Genomic DNA, 14,509 nt, shown 5'->3' on the forward strand with positions numbered 1-14,509 from the left:
ATTTAAAAACCTGCCATTAGCATACCTAAATTGAATGCCAAATTGAAGCAAAGAATCAGTATAAAGCTAGTTGCATTATTGAATTTACCCAACATGACAAGGAATAACTTAGTTTGAAAAAAGAGGCAACTGCAGAACTTTGTAAGACTACATCCATTTATCCAAATAGAAGGGTACAATAATAGATGAACTGAAAAAATAATCAACCATTTCAAAATAAAAATACAAAATTAAAAGTGTTGCAGCTTGCCTATATGGCAGACGATCTAACAAAAAAATGCAAGTGAATTTTACTTCCATGAAGTTCCATCACGATTATGTCAGCAGCCATATCAATGCATGCAATTTTCCCAGGCATAAAAGGTACAGAATTCAACAATGCAACAATCTTGCGAAAATCTTGACTTGAACTGCTCTTCAAAATTCAACATGTTTTACCTCCTTTCACAAATCTATGTAGAGTGTATTCAAAAGAATTATCAGATTTCCTGTAAACAAAACAATCTATACAATAATCCTATACAATTTATTGTTTTCAATATGGCTGACATCTGACATGCTTTAAATACTGCATAAACCTACGGATATTATCATATCACTTTGCCTAGATTCTTCATTTTTGCACAGAACCAAAGAATATATCATATAACAGACTACACTACTTGTATTTACGGTGACAGACCTGAGGCTAGATTTGAAACTTGACAATAGTCACATTTAGAATTAAAAAACAATAGCCAATGAGTGCAAAAAATATACATAGAATAGAAATAATGGGATTTCCATGTTCAAATAAATGACATTACCCGAGGAATTCTCACTCCTTTTTTGAGATACTTCGTGGGATTTTTCATGTACATAAGTATCTCATCAAGCACATCCCACACATTTCCTCCCAAGACAATATCTTTGTATCCTGACATTGAAGTGTCCCCACCTCCAGCTGGCTGCACAAGCAACACGATAACAACGAAGTTAAAATCTCCGTATCTATGATACATTACACCAATATACTTTATGGTAATAGCTAATACCCTTCCATGAAATAAATCTTGAAAGAGTAAAACAAACACTGTATGCTTACTGTATATGGATTAAATTTAACCTTTACTATGTGGTCAGAAATGTGCTGGATTATTGCATTTAATCTCCATAATCAATGCAACCACAGAAGGAGAAGCACAGATCACTAAAACTTGTTGAATGATAATATTCTAAATCACCATGATTTCCCAAGACATTCAAAGCAATTGTTTTCAGCCTGTGGGGTACAAAGCCATAAGATGACACAACGCCCAAAGGATAATTGACCTACAGACAAACTGAAAATGATTTCCTAGATATTAAGAATAAATTGACAATTTATTCTTCCAGACAAATTCCAGTCAGAAAATGCAACATCTTGATATCAAATGTGCCATTACAATTCTAGCTCATCTTCATTTCCATTAATTAAAATAACTAAAGCTGATAATTAATTGAAGATTACATCAGGTGGTAAATGTCATTCAAGAAGACGGAAACATGCTGTCCCCTTATCTGCAAACTCCAATACTAATGCTTTCACATTTTAAACTACGAACTGCTGCATACAAACTATAGATGGAAGTGCAGCTTGAAATATACTTTAAAGTGACAACACCAAGTCTATTGACCTATACTAAGCAGTTGACAGCAGTTTTGACATAGAACTATTGAAATCGATGTTTTATTATCAGCATATATAAAATAGTAAACAAGCATGGTATACTCAAAATATTGTAACCCTTGCATCTGTTATTATAAATCGATGTATTTACGAAGGAGACTAAACTCCTTAAATAGAGACTTACAACACGAGAAAAGAAACACAAAAGACAACTAACTAAGATGACCATTATAGAAACATTACATTATTTTAAAACCCTCTCTTAATGGTCATCGTTCTAACTACCCTACAGAAGACTTCACAAAATCTATAGATCTTTTGGTCACGAATGCATGGAAGGCCTCCCCCTTCTCTTTAGAACGCTCTGCGACACGAGTCTACTTCTAAGACCCTCCTTTGTTCTACAAAACGTCTAGATATGAACAAGATAACCACAATCCTTCCAACCTAATGTTGGATAACAAAGCTATCCCTCCTTGTCACCAGAGACATCAAGATCAGCTTCTCAAACTTAAACCACAATTTTGAGGAAAAATAGGCAAACCCTCCACTGCTTCAAAAAAACAGCCACGATTTTTTCAAAAAACCATCAAAAACTTGCAAATGAACGTCGTTCACCCCAACAACTCTAGGTGTGACCCAAAACAATTACAAGAAACCACGATTTTTGTGGAAAAAATCATCAAACCCTTGATGTGATGCTGAGATCACCCACAATTTTGCAGAAAAATCGACAAACCCTTCGTTTCAGTGGAAAAACGGTAAAACCAACAACCATGAAAATCATACAAAACCCTCCCATAATTTTTGGTGGAAAAAATCAAAAAACCCTTCCATCAAAGAAAAAACCCATGATTTACAAAAAATCGTTAAAAAATAGTTCCACAATTTTTAAGGAAAATCGTGCAAAAACTCACTAAGACTTGGCGTGGCAATAATACTTTCAGTAGACCCATGATTTTGTGGAAAATAGGAAAACACCACCACGGCTTGATAAACCCATCACAAAAAAAAACCTCATGGTAAAAAGAACCCATCTCGAGCATAAATGCGTCCAACAAAAGAACCCTCGTTTTTGCAAAAAAAACATGATCAAAAAACCCTTCTTTGCAAGTTGACACAGAAAAAAATACTCTCATTGCAAAAAAATGAAGAGTTGCACAAAAACCCTCAAACGCAGACGTCATCTTCAAATCCCGTCGCAAGCAACAGGTACAAGCACGAAAGAAAAAAACTTCCATCACACGCAGCAAAGAAAATGCATCGTATAAAATGCAAAAGACGGCCATGAAACACGTTGTGCGATAAAGAGAACAACTTCACAGGGATGAACAGATCGCATAGAGCCGTTGCAGATTAGAATGTCGTCGCAATAGAGCCATCACAGATCAAACTTCATAAACCCTTGTGCCAAAAACAACTTTCATGCAGACAGAGAATGTGACCTAGCGCACCATTGCAAGAGAACGCAGGAAAAATGGCCACGATTTTTAAACATGAACTCGCATATTGTCCAATAACCTACAATTTTTCACTTCGAAAACTACCAAAGAACTCTCACATTTTCCACATTTTTGCAAACAGAGAAACCCATGAAAAGAAAAAAAAAATGCGATTTACAGAAGTGCAAAACCCTCGATTTTTCTTAACCTTTGATCCACGAAAACAAACCCACGAATTGCTCAACAAAAAACCCTTCTAAAAATGCTCCCAAGATTTTTTTTTGTAAAAAAAAGTCAATTAAAAAAAGTATCTAGAAAAAGAATTCCAACACACCCTCATAACCCGGGCCCCCCATGAGGGAGTTAGACCCAGACCCACTTTGATACCATGTTATTATTAATCGATGTATTTGAAAAGGAGACTAAACTCCTTAAATAGAGATGTACAAGATGAGAACAAAAGACAACTAAGATGGCTATCATAGAAACATTACATTATTTTAATAGCATCCATCCAAGAGTCCAATTCCCCAAACAGCCAATTTTCATCCTCAAGCAATTAACAATGGCAATATATTTTAGGGATCAAAATGAAGATAATAGTTTTTTTCCAAGCATAGATCCAACTTTCAAGATGTATTCCACACTTCTTGGAAATTACCAACATCCTTGGAGAGCACCAACTTTCCTATGACCTTAGAATGTGTGGATAAAAGTAAATAAATAATATAAGTTGTCTTATGGTGAATTTTGTTGGAAATATTGTTGTCACTGATGTTAAAGGAAGACTACGGTCATGATTGAAGTCGAAGGAATCATTGATGCCATAGGAGGTTTAATCAAAAAATATTAATTAGGTTTCAAAGAATATATTTGAATTTTAAGGGCTGGTTGACCTGCATATTGACAATAAAATTTATTTATGTGCTAAAGTTGGCCAACCTCCTCAGTAAAATAAAACTTACGAAATTAAAATATATTTAAATTTTATTTATATGCAAAAGTTGGCCGACCACCTTGCGAAATTAAATTAAAATTCTTATTTTTATTTGAGGCCAACCTCTTGAGTGAAAAGGCATGATTGGGGTATAAATAAAAGATGAAGTTGAGGTAAAGATATCAAGAAATTTAATGAAATATCTTTCAGATTTAGAGCAGATTTGATAAACTACTCTGTTTGGATGGATGCCTAACCAAAACAATATAGATTTAACATTTTTTATCTTTTTTAATGTAAACTGAAAGACCCTCGTCATATGCAAATTGAGAATTTTATTTAGCATTCAACGTAGATAAGAAGTAGACACAAAACCAAAACATGTGTTATCGTGTATTGACAATACTGACAAAATTTCCAGCATTTGAATATGGATAAAATCAAACCATGATAAAGAAGACACAAATTATGGAGTATGAACAGCAAGCGAAGATATAACCTTGAAATATAGATCATTCACTTGTAATAACATTAAAATACTATCCTTTTGGATGGAAGTCCAACCAAAATAAGAAAGATTTAACATTTTTTATATTGTTAATTTAAATTGAAAGATCCTTTCGATGCGTACATTGAAAATTATATTTAACAATTTATTCATCTATTTGTATGTGTTGGTTGAGGTTATTTAAATATTAATTATATGGCATGAAGTTATAGAATGTATTTGCAGCAATGTTACAGCAAAAAATTGCTTACCTTTGACTTAAATACACTGTTTCCTGATTCCTTGCAAATTTGCAACTAGTTGTACCTTCTATGCATGTCCCAGCAGCCTCCCGTTTATAGTTGTGCCTTAAAATATTGTACAATTTCGCTATTCATAAAATATTTTGTCATTTCACAGGTTTCAAAGGTTTCATGAGTTGGCAAGAGATCGATTAAGGTTTCAAATGCAATTTAAATGTGATCTAAAAGCCAAAAAAAATTGTTAAAAATTGCAATCTGTGACTTCAAAAAAAAACAGGATTTTTAGGGCAAAAAATCATCTATAGGAAAGATTCGCAAAAAAATCAGGTATAATCAGGGATCTTTGGAAATTTTTGATTCTCTGATTTATGCAATTGCACTGCTTCATCTTTCATTGTACTGTTAAGAATATCAACTCCTATTGCAAGCATTTTACATTTATGTGTAATTTGCTATCCAATTGTTTGACAAAATATTTTTCCTAGGTTGTTTGACAGCTATTTATTATGATTCCTAGCATTGAAAATAGAAGTGTATTTCATTACTTTATCATTCATATTATAGAGATCTATGTAGAATACATTAGATTATCATTGGATTGTAAGTCCGATTGGCAATTCCGCCAAGAAAGTTAATTATTTAAATTTTTGTACTACATACATTGTAAAATTCTGCAGATTGCTGCCAATAAGTTAGTATCCAAAACACTAGATGCTCTCACCTTGCCCACATCGAGAACAGAGTTATCAAAAAATGTGAGGGTTAATGCATTTCATCAAACATTTGTAAAAGTTCATAAAAAATCAGTTACAAGACATTATAACATTTCTCAATATAAATCATGTTTCATATTATGCCTACAATTATCGGTCTACGAAATGGATTATGAGATCAACGATTTGTTATTATGCCTATTCTTTAGAATTTCAACTCCTTTTGATTTCTTTATGTTATTTTTAGCTATTTTTTATCTGACTATAAGTTTTAAATACTAAATTTATATATTATTTAAATAGTGTCGCCAAAATTTCACTCACGGTTCAATTTTAGTTTTGTCTTGTTGTTTTTAAGTTGACTGAAATTGGGTTGTCATCTTTCTTAAGCTTGTCAGAGTTTTGAATCAGCTCTAGAAATCGTGTCAGAGTCCGAAAAGCTAAGTGGAACTAGTCCATGTCATTCTCGCTTTGAAAAATCCTTAAGTTAGTCGGTCTAGGGCCAAGTTCAACTTTGAGTGTCGCTCCCCGACATTGTCCTTGGAACTTTGTTGAGTCTTCATTCTACATTTTATCCTTGTCGGCTTTGTGAAAGAGTTCTATCTCGAGCATCGCATTCCGATGGTCCATTTGGAACTAATTGTTAAGGCTTTTCTTTGTCCATCTTTAGGGTCCAAAGTTGAACTTGTTGTTTTGTTCCATTTTGTGAAGTTCAAGTTTCAAGATGTTGTTCCAAATCATGTTGCAAACCCTGACAGCAGTCCTTGAACTGTTGCCGAATTCCAATCTCTCAAGCAGCACTTTAGACGAAGAGAAAGAAAGTTCAAGCTTTGTGAAGAAGTGAGTTCTAAAGTTAAAATGGGAACCCGAGAACTTTGAAGAAAGCGTTCTATGAAATATTTCAGGCCAAATGTTGTGTTTAAGATCCAAGGGCAGACTCTGACATAATAGAGTGAACTTTCATTTATTAAGCTCAAAGCAAAGGCAGAAAGAAAAAGTGAAGGGCACCAAGAAGAGCTTGTTCTAGAACTAAAGTCGAAGACCGACATCATCAAGTGAACTTATAAGCCCAAAGGAGTAAAGAAGGGAAGAAAGGCAAAAAGCCTTGGAGAAAGTTTGTTCCTGAACCAAGAGCGGAACTCGACAAAGAAACTAGAAGCAATTCAAAAAGTGTTCCAACAGCATTGTGGGTGGGAGCCCTGAGCATTAATTGCAGAAATGAAGGAGTAGTTGCAGAATTGAATGCTTGAGCGTAATTCTCAAAATCTTCTAATTTAAGTGTCGTTAGAAGAAATCAATTGCATCCAAAGGTGAAAGAAGGAAGAATTGCTAGGGCACGGATTTCTTTGTAGGGTTAGCTCCATTATTTTGCAAAGGTAAGCTCCAACACTACTTGTCGTCTTGTATGGCAAATTTCAATTTCTCTGAAGTTAGGAGAATTGTTTGGGGCTAGTGGGTACCCTAGTTTGAAGCGAATTGTGAAAAATTGTTCTAGAGAAATTAGGGGAAAATGAAGTTCAAGTATACTAGGTACGATCACTTTAATGGTCTAGACTATACTTTGTTGGAGGTTGGTGACACGAAGTTGGGTCATATAAATTTAGAGGATTTCTAGCGAAGAATAGAAACTCTCAATCGACATCCCATTACTCAAAAACTAATAGAAAGCGGTCTTTTGCAAGCCACAAGCCACCGCATTTCCAGTATCTGTGCAGTGTTTTGATTTGGTGATAGAGTGTATTAATCGATATGATCCAAATACTAGAGAAATTAAGACAGAAAACAACCAAGTGTTGCTAACTCTGGATCGTGCCACCATTCAAAATTACTTCCAGCTCCCAAATAGAGCAAAGTATTTGCATTGGGACTTCATGCTTTCCCAATGTCAATTCAACAAGAAGAAGGTGGATAGGAATGAAATTGCCCAGAAGTGGTTTGATAGGCCCAAGAGAAGACAATCTAAGCTGCCAAAGAACATTCACAAATCTTTCCTCAAGGGCGATATTGGAAACATAATTATCATGTTGCATCGACTTAGTGGTGATGAGGAAGCATTGAACCTTGAAGAATGGATGTTCTTTTTCGTCCAAGTAATCTGTGCAGGTACACCTTACATAGATTGGGCTAGCATGATAAGTGATCGGTTGCACTCTGAGCTACAATCTTTTGGTTGGAATAAATATTTCGATATGACTTCATACCTAGTTTATGCCCTAGCCTGCACAAGAAATTGGCAAAGATAGAAGTTAGTTGAGGAGATTGATTAAAATATTCGAATATATGAGTACTATCCAAGTTTACAATTAGAGAACAGTTATGACAATTTCCGAAGAGTTAATGATGTATTCACAATGTGGCTAGTCCAAGAGATGCAAGGGCATCTTGTAATGTCCCCTCTCTAGTTGACAGGCAGTTGAGCAAGATTGGCCTATCATTAGGATTCCCATAGGCCAGTGGAGTGGATAGGGGACCCATCCAAAGGTTTGTGGACCTATGCAGGGGCTTTATAAGTTGTTTTGGGCAGTTTGAGTCTCCCATTTTTTAGGAGGGGTTCCTAAATTTTACGGATTGATTGGGAGTTGACCAAAACGCATCAGGAGACCTCCAGGATCATTCTGGAGACTTGGGTCACAATTCCTATTTTTTAGGGAGGATCCCTATTTTTTAGGAAGGTACTGTCAGTTCGCCTACTATATTTGGACATCACCAGAATGGCATGTGCATTATCAGTTTTTAGTTCGGGACAGCCAAGTGATGTGGTTTGAATAATAATTAAATATTAAAGTATTGACTTTAATATTTAATTAAAATGAAATAAAGTGATTAATAATGTCACTTTATATAGATTATTAAAGTTATAAAAGGACCCCATGTCCTAGTGAGATAAAGTTGTTTTAAAAAGGGGGCCATTGAGGGGTATTAACACAGATAAAAAAAAGGATGATTAAATACATCATGAGCCCAATTTCCAACACACATCTTGAGGAGACATTATTTTACTAAAATTTGGGTAAATAAAAAGGTGGAGAAAAATAGAGTTTAATAAACTTGATTAAAATAAAGTATTGAAACCCTAAAGCTACGATTAGGATTTGGAATCAATAAAGGAACATGAGGAGGCTTCATTTTGGCATTCATTTATTCATTTTTACATCAACATTTAGAGAATTGAGCTCTGAGGATGAATTTCAGCAGCCTTTCAGACTTCTAGGAACGAAAACTCCCTGGAGATTTGTGAGTTGGACGGAAACCCAATCCATAGTTGTGGGAAATCTATACAGGATTTCCATTTTTTCTTAATTGGCGTGTTTTACAGGCAAATTTACAGGTTAATTTCAAGCAAATAAGCATCAAGGATTTGATGCAATCAAATCAGCAAAATTCAATAAAAGTCATTGTTGCCAAGAGAACAATTTTACCAAAAATCAGTGAAATTGCTAGAAAGAATAATAATAAAATTATTTGCAGCATAAATAAGGTGAAACGTGGCTGATTTGGAGGGATTTGAAATTCCTCAGGCCAGTGGTACTTTCCTAAGCCAGCCGTACCATTCAGTCGACACCAGATTGCACTCCATGACCGTACCAACCAAGAAAGGGATTGGATTTCGTGCAAACTTAATTGTCATTATCTTCCAGCAATGATTTGGTGATTTCTACAGGCTACATGAGTTGATTTTGTTTCAGATTGTTGTTTTTGTTAGTAAATTGAATAATCTTGCTTGGGAGCCAGGCGTGAGACTCAGCAATTCCCCAGTATTTGTTTTTGGTAATTATTGTAGAAGCAAATATAGCCATTTGGGGTCATCTTCGATTGTTGGGAGTTCATAGATTGTGTTATCTTGAAATTCATCAATTAACTTCCTTCCTTGTTGAGCGATGGACTCCTGGTATGCAAATAATGGTTGTGGTGAATTATTTACCTAATTCTGAAATTTATCATCTTGCTGCTACAAAAATCAGAATTCTGAATTGATTTCAGTCATTAATATTTCTGCATTTTGAGTTCGAAAGTATTGTTTCATTGTCAAACATTCATGATAAACCCATATGCAATCATTGGAAACAAACCCAAGCAAAAACCTCAGAAAAACTATCCTAAAACTTTCAACCAGCATCGTCAAAATCAGAAAAAATTCAGTATAGACTGGCAGGGGATCTTTCACATCCAGAGAGAAGAATTTCCCAAGGCAACAAATTTGATTAAGGTGTATGGAAGTTATTTCCAGCGATTTCCCACTTTCACCTATATTAGAGTTGGGGGTTCTGATGGTTTTCCCCTAAAGCTACCTAGGTATGCAAACAATAAATTCATCATGATTGAGCTATGCCACCAGATTTGCGAAGTGAATAAAAGGTGCAGCGACAGGAGGAAGATAGGCATGCAGTTTCCTTTCAGTTTGGGTGTTTACAGTTGTAAGTCTCAATCAAATGCTTTGAACATCATAAAGGCCGCAGAGAAGTTCACATTAGATATGTATGATGTTATCAAATTCCAATTAGATGCAAAGAATTTTGTAAGGGATAATCTTCATCTTGGCCCTGCATATTGCCATGTACCCCAACTAGAAGATCACTGGGCAGATTGTGTTGATGACTTTGAAGTGAGAAGAAGAGATTGGTCAAGGATGACCATTCAACAAGTGGCAGATTATCAAGTTTTATTGGATGTTGCTAAGGTTATTGAAGATGGGCCTGATTTAGTAGACCCTATTTATGTTTCTCAAATACAGTCACAGCCTCTTGATCAAATTGACTAGAATCAGCCAAAAGAGGTAGATATTGATATGAGGACAGCGGGAGTCATGAGGAGAACAAGAATATGGCTTACCAAGAAGAAAGGCAATGATTCCAAACCCGCCTCAGCCACAAAGAAGAAACCTACAAAGCAAACAAGTGCAACCAATCCACCTCCTGTTACCACAACCCCAACCACTCCCAACTCCTTCAAGTAATCCAGGAGGAAGCAGAGGTGAAGAAACTCTAGAGAAGAATCAACAACCCAAGAAAACTTGTGGCGAGGGCTCTTTACCAAACACATGGGCAGAAGAACCTGAGAAGGACAAGGGAGCAACGAAAGATGCTAACGACGGAACAGGGCAAGACCAAACACGAGACGACAAGGGAAAGGGGCCAGCCGCAGATGCTGAAAATGTTTATATGGTAAGTGATAACCAAAACCCCCTTTACCATTCTGAATGAAAAATGTCAATAAGACGCCACCGATTAAGAGGCCGCTTTTTGAGTCCTAATTTAAAGCAAAGTGCCATGAAGACTTTGTCTTCCCCATAGTAGCTAGAAGCAACACTATCTAGGAAAAGGAAAAGGAAAATGGAAGACATTAGGCAGCCCGCTAGGGATTCTATTCCACAAATGCTGCAATCTACTCCCACTCCCAAGGCTAAGAAGCTCAAGACTACTTTTCGCTTGGTTGAAGATGATAACTGTAATGTCCCACCCCAGGCATAACACTGTAACTATCACTTCAACCTGCTTTTTTTGTTTTTAGATTAAAATTTAAAAATACTATATTTCCTTTTGAAGGTGGTCTTTTAGAACTAGACAGAATTGCAGAAGATGTGTTTTTTAAGAGTTTGCAATGGTTTTCAAGAAACAAATATTAACTCATACAAATATTGCACACATCTAGTACTGAATAGAATAATGGCATTTGTAACTATGAAAGTATTTTCAGATATAATTCAAATTCTAAATTTTACAATATCCATGTAGCTTATTACTTCAAATCATAGATGGCACACTCGCAGAGTACTCGGCGAGTTTTTGAAACTCGCCGAGTTTTTGAGCTCTACGAGTTTTTATGACTTTAACTTGCAGCAAAAACTCGGCGAGTTTCTTTAAAAAACTCGGCCAGACTAAAAAAAGAGGCCCAAACATGTCAAAAAATTATCATTTTTTGTTTTTTCGGGTCAGTTTCATTCTCTTCATCAGAATATACACATGAAATATAACATTTAAGTATAAGTGGCATTTCAATATGGCGATGCCCCTCGACCCCAACTTGGGGGCGCTGCCCCCAAACCCCCGTCGAAAAATATAGGGGGAAACTGCGTTGATGGAAGTAGGGAAAATTTAACCTCCGAGTCTGATTAGGCTCCATATAACAACATAATTAGCATTGAAGAAATCTTGGTATTATACATTTTAGAGTTGAAAGTTTGAAACTATCAGTATGAATGATGAAATTTCAAATATTGCGCGTTTGTAGATCTCCACCAAGATCTAGACCTATCTCTCTACCCCTCTTTTTCTCACCCTCAGAACTCGAGAGATCTCCACTGGGAAGAGGAAGAGGAATAGTAAATAGTTTTAGCTACTACTGGGAAGAGGAAGTTGTAATTGTAATTTGTAATGATGTATTTAATTTGGTTTTACAAAAACTATTTACTATTTTGCTTCCAGCCATCAGCATTCCTCATGAGGACGCGATTTTGTACACTTTGCATTTAAATATATCTAGAATCAGCTTGTTTCTTTTGTGTTATCATTTATTGACTCATTGGATGCATCTTCTCATTAAATTTTGCAAAAAAAATGCATTTTTTACTAAGTTTAAGCATGTTTTTAAGTTGCTGAGTTTTTTCGCCGAGTTTTCTTGAGTTTTTCCCGAGTTTTCCCCAAGTTTTTTTCCCAAGGGCTTGGCGAGTCGAGCCGAGTCACGAGTAGTTCAACTATGCTTCAAATGACTTTGCAAGTCTATTTAGGCATACCCAATTCACTATCCTCTGAAACTTGAGGTTGGATGAATTAGAAAAGGCTTTCCCAAGTCTGATTTGTAAGCAGTCAGCCAACCAAGTCACTCAGATAATCTGATTTGCAGTAGATCTAAACAAGTTCAGTTGCTTTTCAAGATAACCCAGCAGCTAGGTCTGATTCCTTGATGATGCTTTCAATTATTCCCTCTGTAGACGACCTCCAAGGGTCTATATTAGTTCCAGAACAGCTCAAGGAAGGTACAACCTGTCAAGCAAGCTGCACACTCAGAATTTCACCTTAAAGCTTTTCAAGAACTCTACTACCAACTGATGCAAATTGTCCTAAACTGTTGGTGATGGATTTGGCTTGCATAAACCACTCAAAATCTGGAAAGAAGAGATTTTCTTTGTTACAAACAAACCTAAGAGGGGTCGGCCTAGCACACAAGCTGCCCCCTCAGCAAATATGTCATAAATGCTCCAAACCCTACCAAAATTGATGTAGTCTTCAACCAATCTGCTGATATGAGTAAGACTTGTTATCCCAATACTGAAAATGCTTAGTAATACCTCTTCTTAGCTTCAAACAAGCCAAGAAAGGGGGCGACCACACTAGCAAACACTTCACTCAGCAACTTCAGCAAAAATACTGTCTAAAACTATTATAAAGTAACTTGAATCTACTGGTCATGATGCAACTTGATATCACAATGCTGGAGATGCAAAGAAAGTGCTCACCCACACTCCAAACAAGCTGAAATATGGGTCAGCCTCTCAAGCAAGCAGCTCCTTCAGATACAACCAACAACTAATCTTTCAAACTGATTTCTATGTAATCCAACTGGGATCCCTAAAGTAGAATCCCCCTTGCACACCCTTGGTTGGTCTTTCACAACTGCAAGTGTGTTTACCTATGAAGGTTTTCGTCTCCACAAGCAGCTCTAACCCCTTAGGGTTCAGCCACGCTCCTCTTAGGAAACAAGAAAGAGAAATAATCCAACATAACATACCAAATGATTTCCAAATAGCACTTTTAATAGCCTCCAAGTCAATCGCCCTTATTAGGGTTTCTTCCCAACACCCACTTTATGTTTTTAAATTGAGTTTTTATTTTCTCTTTAATACTCCTTTCATTTGAGATTATTTAAAACTTTTAATATCTCGCTCAATTCCTTTTTCTCTCTCCTCAAGGGCATCCAAGATAAGTCACTTAATTTCACCCTTTTATCATTTTCAATGACTTTATTATAACTTAATAATTTGGCTTTCCAAGACACCTTAAATATCTTTATAATATTACAAATAACCATAAAATGAGTGAACTCCATTTTCTCTCTCCTGGGACGTCTAGCAAGAAAGCACTTCACTCTCTCTCTAGACTCATGTATGCCTTTGAAGGAGATATTCTAGGGTTTAATGCAGTTTCCAACTGGCGACCTTGAGGTAATAATACTAACGACTGAATCCACCATTGTTTACTCTAATGTGCCCTCTGAAATAGGAGAAAATCACCAGTCCAATATCCTTTGTCTGTCCTTACCAATCCACGAGGACTTCGTTAATAGATTGATCCTGATTGTTGGCATTGGCTAAGAAGGGGACATTACAATAACTCTGATTATCTTTTCCTTAAGGTTGCACAACTTGCTTCACAGGTTGCTTCACAAGTTGATCCTAGCCAAGCCACTGCAACAGATTTTAGTCTTACGAGGATTGATCTAGGACTTCCTAGTAGAGATGGTCACCGCCACGACTTCCAAGTCTCTACAACAAGATATATGGAATGGGTGGAGAGAGATAAAATGGATAAAGAAGGCTTGAAGGCCTTGGTGGGGGCACTATCAAATTGTTTAAGATCACTGTTGAATCTGTCATCGTTGCAAGATGCTAGCTCCTCAGAGCCACCATTGGATCCACAATCTGATACAAAGGAGGAGTTGATAACGAAATTGCAAGCAGATAGCCATTTTGGTCATTTAGCTCAGGAATGGATAAAGAAGTTGAAGATTAAAGGCTTGCCCTTCATTGACAATTTGAGCAAATCATATAATGAATTGATTATTGCAAGAAATAGCATTTCTTCGAAGATCTCTATCTCCAAAACGGAAGAGGCTACTCATAAGGAGGAAAGGCAATTGTTATACGAGATTGTCGATATGGGCCTTGATGTAGTAGCAAGTAGAGAAATCGCAGCCTCCAAGAATACTCAATTCAACATATGGTTCAAAATCTTGATTGGAAGTGTGAGTGCCTCCAAAAACATATTGCAAAGCAAAGCAAATTGCTAAAGGAGGTCAACAAAAT

At 36.1% G+C, this 14,509-nt stretch overlaps 1 protein-coding gene across 4 annotated transcripts in view; it reads right to left on the minus strand.

The window, feature by feature from the left end:
• The window catches only part of LOC131046168 (ATP-dependent zinc metalloprotease FTSH 12, chloroplastic), a 316,628-nt gene that overhangs the window by 201,934 nt on the left and 100,185 nt on the right, over nucleotides 1–14,509 (minus strand). For all 4 annotated transcript variants that reach the window (XM_057979841.2, XM_057979842.2, XM_057979843.2 and 1 more), the window contains exon 7: nucleotides 807–947. In XM_057979841.2, the coding sequence (XP_057835824.1) occupies nucleotides 807–947 (141 nt within the window). The remainder of the gene's footprint in view (nucleotides 1–806; nucleotides 948–14,509) is intronic.

The sequence above is a fragment of the Cryptomeria japonica genome, chromosome 2 (genome assembly GCF_030272615.1).
Source record: "Cryptomeria japonica chromosome 2, Sugi_1.0, whole genome shotgun sequence".
In the NCBI taxonomy this organism is placed as follows: domain Eukaryota; kingdom Viridiplantae; phylum Streptophyta; class Pinopsida; order Cupressales; family Cupressaceae; genus Cryptomeria; species Cryptomeria japonica.